The 16,391-nt window shown below is 36.4% G+C and overlaps 1 protein-coding gene and 1 pseudogene across 3 annotated transcripts in view; one reads left to right on the top strand and one right to left on the bottom strand.

Moving 5' to 3' along the window:
- Positions 1-534: 534 nt before the first annotated feature.
- LOC145943732 (uncharacterized) lies at positions 535-3,174 on the top strand (annotated as a pseudogene). The gene is made up of 2 exons (XR_014426566.1): positions 535-2,702; positions 3,077-3,174. The product of XR_014426566.1 is annotated as an uncharacterized LOC145943732 (transcript).
- A 136-nt stretch (positions 3,175-3,310) lies between these two features.
- The window catches only part of LOC145943731 (fatty acid synthase-like), a 44,198-nt gene continuing 31,117 nt past the window's right edge, over positions 3,311-16,391 (bottom strand). Inside the window, exons 1-8 of one of the 2 annotated variants that reach the window (XM_083051529.1) lie at positions 15,276-15,320; positions 11,248-11,342; positions 10,838-11,182; positions 6,880-10,046; positions 6,226-6,679; positions 5,791-6,133; positions 4,219-5,705; positions 3,311-3,770 (exon numbers count right to left, since the gene is read on the bottom strand). In XM_083051529.1, the coding sequence (XP_082907655.1) occupies positions 3,376-3,770; positions 4,219-5,705; positions 5,791-6,133; positions 6,226-6,679; positions 6,880-10,046; positions 10,838-11,182; positions 11,248-11,293 (6,237 nt within the window). In that variant the 5' untranslated portion in view covers positions 11,294-11,342; positions 15,276-15,320 and the 3' untranslated portion in view covers positions 3,311-3,375. Of the gene's footprint in view, positions 3,771-4,218; positions 5,706-5,790; positions 6,134-6,225; positions 6,680-6,879; positions 10,047-10,837; positions 11,183-11,247; positions 11,343-15,275; positions 15,321-16,391 lie in introns of those variants that run through there. The other variant, XM_083051528.1, reaches the window with a different exon arrangement.

Genomic DNA, 16,391 nt, shown 5'->3' with positions numbered 1-16,391 from the left:
CAAATAAGCATAACTCCGCTAAAAATGATCGGATTTGAAAAATTTTCTTGTAGCTTAGTTCGAGAGCTTTCCAAAACGCTATAATAAAGTAAATTTCTCTTATGTACTTTTTGACTTATAAGGCTTGAAAATTACAGTATCGCCGGCATACGCATTACTGATGTACTACGTGAAGGTCTCCAGTCGGATTTACATCTCATGTGTGCGCGCGCGCGCGTGTGTGTGTGTATGTACAATCTATATCAGCAATCACGCATAGTTATACTATACAGCCGACTATTTCCGCTGATGGTAGATTATTATCGCCTCTTTTTATTGTATTGAAAGAAGTTACAGGAACGTTTGGTCCAAAAGTGCAGGAAACATTGCTACACAATTGCTTTCTGGATTAAAATATAAAATAAAAAATTGCTAATTATTACGTTATTTTCATTCTTTCATTTACATCATGTTTATAAGTTATTTAAAAAATTTTGGCAATTATACCATTCGATAGATCAAAGTTTTAACTTTGAGAATCTATTTTTTTTAAGGGGTAACACCACTGTAAATTTTTTCAAAAATCGAAAATTTTTTTTTGGCTTAAAAAATACTTTAGACCCTCTAAAATGTGGGGCAAAAAGTCTCATACCGGAAACAATTTTTTTTCCTCGAAATTTCGACCTATTTTCCGAGCGCGTCGGGCTACTCCGAAACGACTACCTAAGTCGGATACATACTTGCTGGGAAGGTACAGCCTTATGCTTTACCTTTTGATTTCTAACTTCTCCAGTGCCTAATAGATGTCGTTAGAAAGTGTTTGGGTTCAATCAGAAGCATTTCCAAACAAAAGTACGTTAGTATAGCGTCAGTATCTGTAGAAACCGTTGGTTTTTTTTCTCGCTTGACATCAAAGTTTTTGTATTTCGCACTAATTATTTCTACTAGTACTAGTTATTTTGTATTTCTGAGTGCTCTCGAAATAACAATGAGTGATAAAAGAGTGTATTTGGGCAAGAAAGGTACGAAAAAATCGTATCCAACGAGGCGTCGGAGTAATGTATCATCGAAACGACCGTTGAATAGATACGAGGCTGAGGGTAACACGGAAGGAGTCAGTGCCTCAGCGAAGAAATTAAAAGTGTCTTCCAACGATGTTGATGTGAATTATGGATTCGGTTATAGAATTATAAACTTTATTGCTGTTTTTTCAACAATTGCTCAACATGTAAAGTGCAAAACATGTGATTCGAACATCTCGTTTCAAGAGCGAAGTCCTCGGGGCTTAGGCTTCAAAATAGTTATTGCTTGCCCGAATTGTCCAGATGTTGAAATTCCAAGTAGTAAATTCATACGAAATGCATATGAAATAAACCGTCGAATCGTGTTGGCAATGCGACTACTTGGAATAGGGCTAAATGGAATTATGAAATTTTGTGCGTTTATGGAATTGCCACGCCCGATATTCCAATCTTTTTATGATAAAATAGTGAATATGATTTCGATCGCAACAAGGTCTGTACGAGACGCTAGCATAAAAAGAGCAGCACAAGAAGAAAAAAAGAAAAGTGAAGAAACTGGACAGTCTGAAGGGATAACTGTTTCCGGTGATGGTTCGTGGAGGAAACGTGGATTTTCGTCACTTTTCGGTATCACATCTTTGATTGGATGGTTCACAGGAAAGATCGTCGATGTTGAAGTTAAATCAAGGTATTGTAAGTCTTGCGAGCACTGGAAAAGTAAATCTGGAACATCTGAGTATGAGGAATGGCGTAGTAAACACGTCGATGAATGTCAGGCGAACCACGACGGTTCATCTGGTAAAATGGAAGTAAACGCTGTCATCGAGATGTTCTCACGCTCTGAAACTTTGCACGGCCTGAAATACGCAAATTACATCGGTGATGGTGATAGCAAAACCTTCAAAGGAATAAAAGATACTAATCCTTATGAAAATTTTGAAGTACAAAAAAAGAATGTATCGATCACGTACAAAAAAGAATGGGTACTCGTCTAAGAAATCTGAAGAAAACAGTGAAAGGCCTCGGAGGAAAAGGTAAATTAACGGCCAAATTAATCGATCAATTGACGATTTATTATGGATTGGCAATACGTCGGAATGCAAACTCCTTGCAGAATATGAAAAATGAAATCTGGGCAACCTTATTTCATAAATTATCAACCGACGAAAATCCGCAGCACCAGAAATGCTCAGACTCTTGGTGTGACTGGAAGAAGGCAGAGGCAGCGGATACCTTGGATATCTACCATCATAAGCCGGCACTTTCTAAAGTAGTTTTTGATGTCATCAAACCAATTTATGAGGATTTGAGTCGAGATGAGTTGTCGATAAATCGTTGCTTGGGAGGCTACACGCAGAATAGCAACGAAAGCTTCAATGCTACCGTTTGGAAACTGGCTCCAAAATCTTATTCGAGTGGCAAAACAATTTTGGATGTAGCAACGGATTTGGCTTTATGCAATTTTAATGATGGACTTACCAGTATTTTACAAATTATGAAGATTTTGGAAATGGATATTGGCATCCAGTCTTACAATTTCTGCTTGGAAGCCGATGCCAAGAGAATACAGCACGCCGAGCAGTCTTTGACGGACGAGGCAAAAGAGGCACGCTCTAGCATCAAATCCTCAAGGAAAGAAAACGAGGATGAATATTTGAACTTAGAAGGACAACTTTATGGTCCTGGGATTGCAGACTGATGGTAAAAAATTTTTATTGATAGAATTTTCCATATTTTCACGTCTAAAACTCATTTGTAAACTTTGAAAGCGTTTTTCTCGAAACACGATTTTTCAAAACGGCACGCAGCATAACTTAAACAATTTTCATCCTTTTCATTCCAAATTTTAACTACATCTTTAAAATTACATTTTAAAGAGAAGTACGTAGGGGATTTTCGATAAGTTCATTTAAACATTATTTATAAACAAATGAATGCCATTTTTTTCGACGAAAAATGAACGACTTCATTTAAACACTCGCCAATCGCTCAAAAATCAATATTTCTAAAATCCCCTACGTAGTTCTCTAGCTATTATCATGAAGATTAAGTGGAATTTTTGTTTTTTGTTCCAGGTTGAAATCTGCACAAGCTACACTGCGTGCCGCAGAGCGCCTCAAATTCAACGTGCCTCGGGCGAATGGCTCTAGTGTCGCCATTTTTATTCATATTTCTATCATAATTTTTCTTTTTGTACTTAAATATAATGTTAATAACTCCACCAAATATTATTATTCTACTACCTTCCCTTCCTTGTCAAAAAAAATTACCAAAAAACGCCTTTTTTCGGGCGTCTACAGTGGTGTTACCCCTTAATTGCGATACGATAATTTTTAACTGAATTAAAAAATTTGCAATTATGCTTACATTTTTTTTAACTCGTAGAAGAATCACGAGATACGTCATTTGCCGAAACTAAATCTCGCAATTTGCCTATCGTCAAGGCACGAATATCTTGGATTGATAATATGATATCATATTCCTTTTCAAGAATCTGTTTTATCTCCATATAGGTCAGCGAATCAATGCCCAGTTTGTCCAAACTGTTATTGAAATTCTTCGAATCAATGTTTTCAATACCAAGAATATTCGCAAACATTTGAACAAAATCAACTTTGCTGCCGTTATTTGCAGATTTGTGTTTCTTGGCTATCACCATGGACGATAGTATCGAATACGGTTGTTGCAAAAAGATATCCATAGTTGCGAGGCAGCTACTCATAGCTTGCGGTAAAAAATCGTTTAAGAAGATATTCTTATTCTTCATATCTGTAAAAATAATAGTATAATAATATCGTAAAAAGCGATTATTATTGATTTTGACAAGATCGGAGGGATATTTTATATATTTAAATTTGTATTAATTGGTTATCTTTTTTTTAATAAAACATCATTAACTACTTTGTATTATTTTACTCAAAAACTTATATATATAATAGTTTATCTCGTACACTTTCCCTTTACTAAATTAATATCTTTCTTACATTAAAAAAATACTTCTTTAATAATATAAATTAAATGAAAAGTTTAATTATATCTTTTTGAAAAGTCGTGGAACATCATGATCTATGTATATATTAATAAACAATTCTTATAGAATAAAATAAGGGAGAGAATATTTGAAGATATTTTATAAAAATCAAAAAAGGCAATAAGATTTGGAAAAAAATTGAGAATTAAAGAACCTCATAAATAAAGATAAAAAGATAAAACTCGCCTATATATAAGCCGACGTCTCCGATAGCACCCCACTGAATAGCGAGACCGGGCAAACCAGCAGCACGTCTTTGCTCTATCATTCTCTCCATCGTCGAATTTGCAAAACCGTAACTGGATTGACCCGAATTGCCGCGGCCGCACGACATGGATGAAAACACGACGAAATGATCTAATGACGGACAGGACTTTCTCGACGTCGCATCCAAATTCCACGTACCGTTGACTTTTGGCAACATTACTTTCTCGAAATCGGCCACGTTCTGATTTTCGAACAGAACATCGCGCATCACGGCCGCTAGATTAAATATGCCACCTATTGGAGCCAGTTGGTTACTCTCTTCGATTAAACGTTCGGCGCCCGATAATGTCGTGATATCTGCCGTAGAAATGATGATTTGGATGCCGCTTTCGCGCCAATGTCGCACGCGCGACTCCTGATAACCAGTGCCTATACCGGTACGAGACACGAGTATGATAAATCTGGCACCGCGGATGATCATCCAATTGGCCAATTCCAAGCCGAATCCACCGAGACCACCAATCAGAATGTATGACTTCTCTGGATGCATGTAAGTACGCGGTACGGCAGTCATCATTCTAGGAATCGGTAGCGCACGCTTCTGCGACTCCTCATCTCGAATTTTGAACAATACCTTGCCAATATGTTTGGCCGTCGCCATAAATCGAAATCCTTGTTCGAGATTTTGGCCCGCAAATATAGTTGTCGGCAACGGACGCACCACGCCGTTCTCGATTCCTTCCCAGACGAGCCTAACTATTTCTCGTTTATCCGCGTATTCCTCGAACAGCGTCTCCAACAATATACCGTGGAAGGTAATGTTCTTTAAGAATATCGACATATCTATGCGGTTGTTATTTATCATGTCGTATTTCCCAATCTCGAGAAAGCGACCGTTTATAGCGAGGCATCGTACACTGGCACGCAGTTTTTCTTCCGCTAACGAGTTCAGCACGACGTCAACCCCATGTCCTTGAGTCTCATTGAGGATCAACTGCTCGAAACTAATGTCCCGTGAATTACCAATGTGCTTATCGGTCAATTCCGGAAAAGTCTTCTTAAGATACAGTCGCTTCTCCAAAGTGCCAACGGTGGTGAAGACTATGCAGCCGGCGTGCAATGCAATGGCGATCGCTGCTTGGCCAACCGCACCCGCACCGGCATGAATCAACACGGTCTCTCCTGCTTTCAATCGACCCCGTACAAACAGAGCATAGTAACTGGTCGCATAAGCGACCGGTATTGTAGCCGCCTGCTCCAACGTCCATTTGTCAGGTACGTTCCAAAGAAAATCGGAATCCGACAGCACAGTGGTCGCCATCCCTCTGGCTTTGACAATACCCATGACTCTACACCCATTTACATCTCTTCCGGAATACTCAATACCTAACATACAGTCCTCCACAGACATCCCTGACATTGAGATTTCGCTCGCTGATATTTTACCGGTTGCAAGCATGATATCTCTATTGTTAATAAAAAATTTAATTAATCACAATGTTATCGATATATAATCAACTGGATGAACAAATGATGCTCTCCAATACTTACTTAAAGTTTAACGAAGCATAATACACATTACAGAGTGTTTTTTGATATTTTGTCTGACAATATGTTAAGGGACTTTGAATCCATGCCAAACTGTTCAAGTCTCCCTTCGTTAATGTATTTACGTATGCATGTTCAACTTGAGCGTTGCCATACCAATCTAGTTGTAAGTGCCGATAACTACCCCATTGACCTCCCTTTAACACATTAGCTATTAATCCCTTATCCAATTGCTCTGCGTAAAACTGCACGGATAAATCGAATTTGGGAGCGTTATCGTCTTGAATAAAGATGTAACGTGTATCTGTGATCTCACGCCGAATACAATTCATCAATCCAACTAAACCTGCAAATGAAAATTGATTATGCTTGATAATGTATTAATAATAGACGCATGTGTATAATCTAATTTGTACGTAATTTATATCATAATTTTACCAAGTGGCTCTTTGCTTTGCGACACAAAAAGTATTTCTTGATTTTCATTGTCGAATTTTTTTAATGCTGCTTTTGCAATTTCCAACCAAGAGTAATCTTTTTCTATGATTTGTATTACAATTGGGTCTCTTCTTTTTCCTTGCTTTTTCAATAAAAGATAACTCTTTCCCGAAGAATCCATTTGTTCTCCGGCCAACATCAGATTTGCTTCTTTCAATGCAGTCTTTAAGTCGCGTCCTGCAGCAGTCTCTTCAAAAAGAATAAAACAACCGGGTCTTAAAGCAGCAGCTAAGTTTCTGAGAACTGTGCAAGATTGAATTTCCGCTGCTATGATAAGATGCACATTCTGAGCTAAGGATGCATCATTCCACGTCACAATGTTAATATTCACGTTCACTTGATTGAAATATTTCGTATAATTGTTGGCGGAACTGATGGCTACTTGTAAATCCATCTGAAACAAATGATATTTTCATACGCACTTAAAACCGTGTATGCAATAAAGGATAAAATAAAAAATTGCTTTTAAAATTTGTAAATTATTCGATTTACATTTGCAAATTACAAGAATCTCTAAGATAACTATATGTTCGAGACATTTCTTCATTTTTTCAATGTCACAATGTCCATTAAAATTATGCAATTAGCACTTACGGTACAGAAGAGTTCGCTGCATAAAATATCGTGTACAAGCGGCATCAAGAGGTTTTCTGCGGCTCGATTGCCCGCGACTTCTACAACTTTCATTCTTGATGTCATTACATTCTCGCACACTATTTGTAACAGCACAGTGAGCGCATGGATTTTTCCTCTTGTCTGATCTTTCAGGTTCAAATTGTACGGATTTTTGTAAGGTAGAAAATCGTAACGTTCGTATTTGGGTCTAATTTGAACTTGTAGTCGTAGAGGTGCGGTAGGCTTTACATCTCTAATTTCGATACCACCCGATTTGATAATATTGATGTTCTTGTAGTAATATACTGGCAATCCACCGTGCTTTGGTAATTCATCCACCAATTGTTTGTGAAAAACAGGATCAATTACCATATATCGGATCCTCGATATATACACCAATCTTCTGTCGCTAGATAATTCTTTAAATTGAATCATACTATCTATGTACGAGGTCCATTCGTTAAACCAGTATAGTTCACCTACGGTGTTGTCGCAATTGCAGGAGTACTCTGCGTTGATACCACTGCTATATTCATATCCGCGCAGCCTCAGTTCCTTATAAACGTCCTCGGCATTCAACGATAATAAGAGCTCCTTATTGACGAGCGACATCGGTGGCAGGTTTAGGTTCTCTTTTTCGATAGCTTTGGCTACGCGGATGTTTCCACTGACAACGACCTCACCGGACTCGCAGATCTCGAAATCACCCGTTCCTTCAAAGATGTTTACGGAAAATTTGATGGTTATTTTCTCCGATATAAAGGTAGCACGTTGAAACCATATGTTTTCGAAGATTACCGGTAATTGCTCGAAATTGGTGTCACGTAATTTGGCGAAAGTTTTCCAAGTTATCATTATAAGACCGGCACCAGGAAAGATAAGTTTTCCATCGATTTTGTGTCCAGCTAAAAACGCGTCCGTCTCCCTTGTTAGATTTATTTCCACTATGCGCTTCTTCGACAATTCTTCTGATCTGTGCTTGAAATTAGGCACCTCCCAAGTAACCGAATGGTCCCATTTGACCAAAGATCCGATCATTGGTGTTCCGCGACCAACAGGAAAACTGACCGGCGGATACAATTTGGAGATATCAAATTGCGCTCCGGCATTATACAGTTTTCCTACATTAGATAACAAGAAGAGCAGATTGTTTGAATGATTCCGTTTTTGAAGACTGACATTTGTCACCGTCGATGGTAGCGATCTACGAAGAATAGCCTGCAGCAGACAATGCGGTGAAATCTCGATGGTTATCGCATTTTCTGGGATATGCGCGATCGCTTCCCGGAAGAGTACGGGTGACAACATATTGTTGACGTGATAATCAGTTGAGCTGAATTGTGCGAGCGGACTATTCCACGCGGCCTCCGGCACCGAACTGGAGATCCATCTGTGAGATCTCTTCTTCGGTTTCATTATGATCATGTCGAGTGAGGCGCGAAACTTGGATTCGGCCGGGGCAATATATTTGCTGTGGAAGGCAAAGCCGGAGCATTTAACCATCTTGGTAAAAATATCTTTGCTCTTCAGCTCCTCTACAAACTTGTTTAGAGATATAGATGGGCCGGAAATGATGATCAAATGTTCGGAATTGTGACAGGCTGGAATGATATCGGGCGGACATATTTTCTTGGCTTCCTCCCAATTTAAATCAATTGCCGCCATAGCACCTGGTTTCAAATTAGAATCTACAATCGCCTTGCCTCTATAGTAAGCTGCCAAGATAGTTTGTTCCAGAGTAAACGCACCGTCGGCGTAGGAACAGCCTAATTCACCGACAGAATGTCCAACTATGCCGTCTGGTTGTATGCCTATAGATATTAACATATCGACGAGAGCGATCTGGATGGCCACAATTGACACGAAAGCTATTATCACGTTCTCGTACATCTCGTCAGTGCCATTTATAATGATATTTATTAACTCGATATCTTTGCTCTTCAAGACATCCGCACATCGCCGTAAACTGCGTTGACAAATTTCAATGTCGAACAGTTTGCGACCCATGCCTGGCCATTGAGAACCCATACCAGAAAATAGAAACCAAATGGGACGTTTCTTATCATAATTAACCTCGACTATATCGCGCGTATCGTCATAAGCAAGAATCTCGTAACCGCGAACGTTGTGTCCTAATATATTGTCGCTGTGTACGGCATGTAATAAAGATAGAAACTCGTTATCTTGTCGATACTCTTTTGCCTTATCCAATAACACGTTTACAGCATCTTTTGTTCGACCTGACACGATAACTAGCTTCGGCAGCAGCGGTTCGACAATATCCGGTACCGATGACATCTTTGCTTTTGGATTACTGCGCAGAATGACGTGCGAATTAGAGCCACCAAAACCGAATGCATTGATGCCTACGAGACCGCCGTTCCAAGGTATGACTTTGTCGACCACATGCATGCGCCCTTCGTTTAGGGCAGGAATCATCGGATTTGGAATAGCAAAATGTAAATTCGCGGGAATCACACCGGTTTCCATCGCAATCAGCACTTTGGCAATCGAGCATAATCCACTCGCGGGTTCCGAGTGGCCCATATTTGACTTGACCGAACCGATCAGCAGTGGCGTCTTCCTGTCTTTACAGAGCACTCTATCGATGGCAGCGAGCTCTTCTGGATCACCCGCCTTGGTACCGGTACCATGAGCTTCCATGTAAACGACGTTCCTGGGATCGAGATCCACCTTGCTGTATACTTCGTGCAACATCTGGTAATGAATGTTCCCGTTCGGATACGTGATACCTTCAGGCTTATAACCATCCGTGTTTACTATCGTATTCATCACTGTGGCGTACAATCTGCGCGCATCAGTCGCCTTCTGCAGATATATTGCGACCACTGCTTCGGCTCTCGCGTAACCGTTAGCCGTGATGTCAAATGTTTTGCACTTGCCATCGTTGGACAGCATATTTAGTTGATGAAAATGAAGGGCATTCGCCGGATCGAGCAAAAGACTCAATCCGCCAACGATCGCGCTATCGCATTCGCCGGTGCAAATCGCGAGGACTGCTTGATGCAAAGCGGTCAATGACGAGGAGCAAGCTGTGTCTATCGCATAACTGGGACCATTCCAATCGAAAGCATAGGAAATTCTGTTGGCGAACATTGATCTGCAACATCCAAGCAATCCATATCCTGCAAGCAGACGATAAGTATTCATGGTTCACTTAATCTTTGAAAATATCATACGTAGCTAAAGTTTTTAAAGCAAAAAGAAATTCGCTAATAATGATTAGAACTTGCAGAAATAATAATATATACAGGGCATGTTATTTTAAAATAAAATACACTAGAATTTCTCCGAAAGTAATGCCCTGCGCACAATAGAGAAAATATTAATAATAAGAATAAATATTAAGCATTAGGCCTACTGTACAATACAAGAGTATAAGACAATAAAACCAGAAAATAAAAATATCCATGCATCAACAGAAGCAAATAGATATTAGAGGGATAACAATAGATATTCCTTGCTTTTATTGATAAATATTTTCTATTTTCTGTTCCTATTGCTTGTACTTTTGTATTGTGCAGTAAGCTTAATGCTTAATACTTATTCCTATTCGTAATATTTTCTCTATTGTGCGCAGGGCCTAACAAAAAGTTTTAAGATACGAAAATGCAATTTAAATATTGATATATATATATGATTCCGAGAGAGATTTAATATTAATTTTTAATAATATTATAATCTTCATATTTAACCTTGGTGTTTATCTCAATTTTTAATTGTATTATAATATTTCTATATCTTATGTTTCTCTCTCTACATAGAATTTATGATTATCTAACATGTCTGATATCGTATATTTATTACATTTATATATAAATTATATTTATTATTTCTAAAAAAAACTTTTTATAATATTATTTTATTGGTCGAAAATTTTCACGGAAAATTTTCAAAATGTTACATAATTACAAACCGTTCGCATCTTTCTTCCAAAAATTGTTCGCATCTGAGGAGGAAACACCGACGAATACACCAGTGCGTGATCCTTTCAAGGTGGAAGGATTGACGCCAGCGTCAATTAACGCCTCGTATGTCACTTCTAGCATAATGCGAAGCTGCGGATCCATTACGCGTGCTTGTTTGGGATGTATCATAAAAAAGGAGGCATCGAAACTGCCAAGATCCTTGAGTTTGCCGCATCTGGATGGCATTTCGTAGGTACCTGTAGACCAACGGCGTTCGTCTTCGGTGACCATGTCCATTCCTTTCATTAAATTTTCCTTAAACTCCTCAATGTTTGAGGATTCAGGTAAACGCCCTGGAAGAATGTCGATGCGTTACTTTTATAACGACATTGATTAATTGTGACATCGGCACAATTACCTGAAATGCCCGTGATGACGATATCACCTTCAAAACGAGCAGTCATGTTGATGTTTGAGTATTAACTTCGACTTTTTTTAATCTGATTTCTCGATCTGCAAAAACAAAATCAACTAATGCTTTTCGTATAATTATGGGTGATTAAATATATATATATATAAGATCTGTCATAGAAGTGAGACTAAATATGCAACGCATAATGTAGCAGCATTGAAAAATTTTAATTACGCGGAATATATAGCGCAATCCTTTCTCTAAAAGCACACCAAGTTTCGATTTGTTACTTTGCGGCAGGAAAAAGAATCGAACAGAAATAAAGTTTATTTAAACTCGATTAATATTTTTTACAAAATACAAAAAGTACAAAAATCAGTTGATTAAAACGTTAATTTGCTAATTAAATTTTAAAATAAAAATGTTATAGAAATTATAATAATAATAATGTTGTAAATAATATATTGTGGGTACCGTCGCTAGGTGTCGATAGGATAGACTGACTTTATATTTTGTCGCTTCCTCCGGCACTGCGTAGGAATGTGTTTAACAAATGAATATTTTGGAGTAAAATACCTCCGAGTAAAATCTCACCGGGTTCGCTCTATTAATTGCTACGAAAGGAGTCTGGGCGACACATGCCGAAGACAATGCGCCTCGGCCATGTGTGTCGAACCCGCGCAGCAGCGCGTACCGGTGAAAATCTTGGATTTATGGTAGGTAAAAGGATGAGAGATATGTGCCTTTATTTTACAACAGCAGTGTGTTAATAAATAAACTAAAGCGACAAAGGGTGGTAAAATGAAAGTTAAGCATTGACGAGCAGGCGTAGCGCATATGCGTCGCTACAATATTATAATACTTTAAACTCGAATAATATTTTATGACAGATATCAGCTGATAGCTGTCAAAAATATTAATTGAGTTAAAAGAACTATAACATATTATTTAAATCATATTATTATTTTAATTTTTAATTTTTAAAACATTATTTTAAAATTTAATTAGCAAATTAACGCTTTAATCAGCTGATTCCTGTCAAGAATTATTAATAAATATATATATATATATATATATATATATATATATATATATACGATACTATTGTCTAACTTTACTGTCACTTATAACATTTGGTCCAAAAACTTCACAAAGTTGTCTATTCAATTTCCTAATGGCAAACTAAAGAACGGCGTTACTAACTGGTTCAAGACACAGACGGACTTTTACGTCAATGAAATTAATAAGCTGTTGAAATGATATCAAAAATGCGTGGAAGTCAATGATTATGTGAAAAAATAAAGTAAGCTTGTAGAAGTTTTTTGGCTATAATAAATTATTTTTATATGTTAAGATCTTCTTTTCATTTCAAAACGGACCTTACTTTAAAAATGCGCCGTGTGTGTGTGTGTGTGTGTGTGTGTGTATTTATATATTTATATGTATATATATACAGAGTGGTTCACGTAACGGTCGCCACGATTTTTGAGACATTTCCGCCAGTTTAAAAAAAAGTTTACACAGTGAAAATTAATCTGCTTTACGCAAGCTATAACATGCAATTAAAAAAATTGAAAAAAAATTTTTTTTTATAAACAAATCAATGTTACCTTGAATTTTTTAAATGGAACTACCATATTTTTTATATAAATCGATTCCTCACAATATTCTGCATAAAAAATTATAATGGTAAGATGGTCAAAAAGTGAATAGTTTACGAGATATTTTATACTTTAATTTCACATAATCTTATAAGGGTGGTTCTCGTAACGATCGCCATGATTTTTAAGGCACTTACAATAATCTGACAAAAAATGTCGTGAATCAAAATTTTATCAGTTTGTAACCGTCAACAAATTGCAATAATAAAAATTTACCGAAAACACTTCTTTTTATAAAAAAGCAAGGTTGGCTTGATTTTTTTAAATGAAACTATTGTTTAATGGAACTATGTATTTTTTAATAGTAATGTAAAATTAATAAACACGTATTCTTCATATTTTAATAATTTACTCGCTAATTGCAATTATATACACAAAATCCCTTGATACACATAACTTTCAATACACTATTAACCCCTTGATGCACACAATTGTCAAAATATGGAATGACAGCCGCTCACGAAATAAACGCATGACAGAACCAATCGGCAACGCGAAAAAGAGACAATACACTTTGAGATTTTCAAGAGAACTTCGAGACTTTCGAGATTCAATAACATGTTTTTTTAGAGAGGGATTATTGTGAAAAAACTGATTTTTTTGCCATTTTGACGCAAAAAAACGTTAACGTAAGTCAGAGCTGTCCACGTTTTGCACTTTTCGGCCGATTTCCGAGGCTCACCGCCTAGCGGCCCCCACTTACGCTCGAGACCTTAGCAACGCGTGGCCCGATAACCGTAGTTGTCTCATTATAGGTCATTAAATTTTGTAAGAGAGAATAAATATATACATGCAATGAAGCCTGTGTAATGTATTGGAAGCCACACGTTAAATTCGCCACACTGCTCGGAGATGACGTGAGAGTTAATAACTATTTTTTGTTATTTATCATTTTTATCCTTTTGACTGCAAATTTATTTATGTAATCGTTTTTTTAATTTACTTTTACAATACACGCGTCTTATTTATTGCTTGCCTTGGCATTTGCCATTTTTTGCCTTGATTTAATTCAGAGCTGTCCACGTTTTGCACTTTTCGGCCGATTTCCGAGGCTCACCGCCTAGCGGTCCCCACTTACGCTCGAGACCTTAGCAACGCGTGGCCCGATAACCGTAGTTGCTAAGGTCTCGAGCGTAAGTGGGGGCCGCTAGGCGGTGAGCCTCGGAAATCGGCCGAAAAATGCAAAACGTGGACAGCTCTGACGTAAGTTAATGAGAGAGAGAGTTAACTTAATATAATATAATACAATATTCTTACATTATCATAATATAAGAGATGCCTAGAGTATACAGAAACCTAAAGTAGGAAAGTAGTGACAACTACTACGATTCGGCTGTCAATTGTTTATATGGAAAATAAGATAAAGAAAAACGGATTTTTATACGATTCTCTGATATCGCGGCAAAGAATGTTACAGTCTTGTGCGCTCGATGAGTCTGTGGAGAATTGATATGAGAAACACTTAATAATTTTCTACGTTATCTCTCTTTATTGCAAGCAATATGCTCGATCAAATTAAATCTCACCGTTAGCGAAAGTAGTCTATTTCACGTCTGGTTGATATTAATAATAGACGATACTAGACGAAGACTAACAATGAATGGAAAAGTCGTTCGTTTCTCGTGTCATTATTTTTGTCAATTACTAACAAGATTATTATTATTAAATAAAATATAAAATCAAATTGCAACGTCGGAAAAAATAAATAGCGATTATAATGATGTTATTCAACTTTTTTTTAATAAAAATGAAACGTATTTAACAAATAAAAAGTCGAAATTTTCTACATTAGTGCGTAATAAATAATAATTAGAACTTCTAAGTGCATGTTATATATATATGTAAATATGTATGATTTAAATAATTATGTTATATCAACAGTATGGTGAGTTTGCCAGAAATAAGATTTAAATTCTATATCTCAAAATTTATAGAAGTTGAAGCAACCACATTTTTGGATAAATTAAAATTGCATTAAAATTTAAAAATACTATATAAAGTTTTATAAAAATGACAGTAAATAAAAGTGTTATCCTATTTTATTTGTATGCCAAATTGGAGCGCTGTAACTCAAACAGTTCTTGAGACGTTTAAATTTTTAAAAAAATCGGTGGATCCATACATATATACACACATACATACGGACATTTAAAAAAAAATATGATTTTTCGATATTTTGAAACATTCTGAACACACTGGCATAGAAATCTGAGAAATAATTTCTTTACGAAAACAAAGCTTCCTCTATGAGGAAGCAAAAATCTATTATTATTATATACATTAAATTAAATCTATCTTTAATTCTTTGATTCCCTAATCTTTTCAAAAGAATCTGATACAAGCGGAATCGAATATCGATGTGTATGTACAAACCTTCTAATAATAATCCGTTCGACAATCCGTTCGAATAATTTGTTCGGCTGTAACAATGTATATTCGAGTTGTGTTAAGTATATATATAATCTGTCCCCCTCTCTGTCAATTTACTCTTTCAAGACATAATGCAACTGAATAGACAAATCTTATTAATCATCTCGGTGATTAAATCTTAAGATTTATTATCAAGCGGCATATCACCAAGTATATAAAAAACTGAGACTAACGTCAGAGGTACATATTTAGATATGGAGATATATTCCGATTTTTCTATTTTTTGAAATTATATCTATAATTATTCTCCAATTATAAAACTCGTTTATGCTTACTTTGAGATGCAATATTGAGTTATGTGATTAATAATCGATATTTGAAAAAAACAACAATTTGCATTTATTACTAGCTTTTTAATTTCATATTAGTTGAGGAAACAATTACGTATTACTATTATTTAAGTGTGATTTGAAGGTGACTTAAGAAGATATTGCATTTAAATAGAAGTGCATTCTCAAATCACAGTTTTATAGCAAACTTAATAAAAAAAAAGAAATAGAGGAAAGTTGGGTCAAACCGGATACCTCTATTCCTTTGTGATAAGTATATTGTCATTTATGGCCAATTCGTGTTATTAGTTATAAATTGACGCCATTATTATTCTGAAATGAACCGTGTCCACATTATACACGATACTTCTCTTTTGAGAGAAATTTAAAATTTTCGAAACAAAAAAAAATTGATATCGGAGCAACAATCAAGCCGTTGTGGACTTTTTCTATACACACAAAGCATTTATTTTGATAAGTGCAGAACTGAATTCTGTACATATTAGAAAGTAGATCGCATTAGTTTTCATCGTTTCTTTTACGTCGGGATATACAGCCGCCGTGTTTATTATTTTCCTCGTGTTGGGACAAAACCGAGTATCTACGTGTGGGGCAAAATCGGATACAAAAAATATAGGATTAAAAAATTAAATAATAAAAAAAGCAAGAAGAAAAAAAGATGTAGCCTGCATCTTTTGCAATAATTGTACTCAACGTCAATCGAAGGCTAGTTACAGTGCATTACATGCCAAGGGTGGGCCCACGAGTTCTGCAGCTATGTAGAGCAAGA

Source organism: Prenolepis imparis, unplaced genomic scaffold, assembly GCF_030444845.1.
Source record: "Prenolepis imparis isolate NDT839.2.m4 unplaced genomic scaffold, iyPreImpa1.0 SCAF_12, whole genome shotgun sequence".
NCBI classification, from domain to species: domain Eukaryota; kingdom Metazoa; phylum Arthropoda; class Insecta; order Hymenoptera; family Formicidae; genus Prenolepis; species Prenolepis imparis.
Note: the sequence above shows the minus strand (reverse complement) of the source record. Positions and strands in the feature narration are given on the sequence as shown.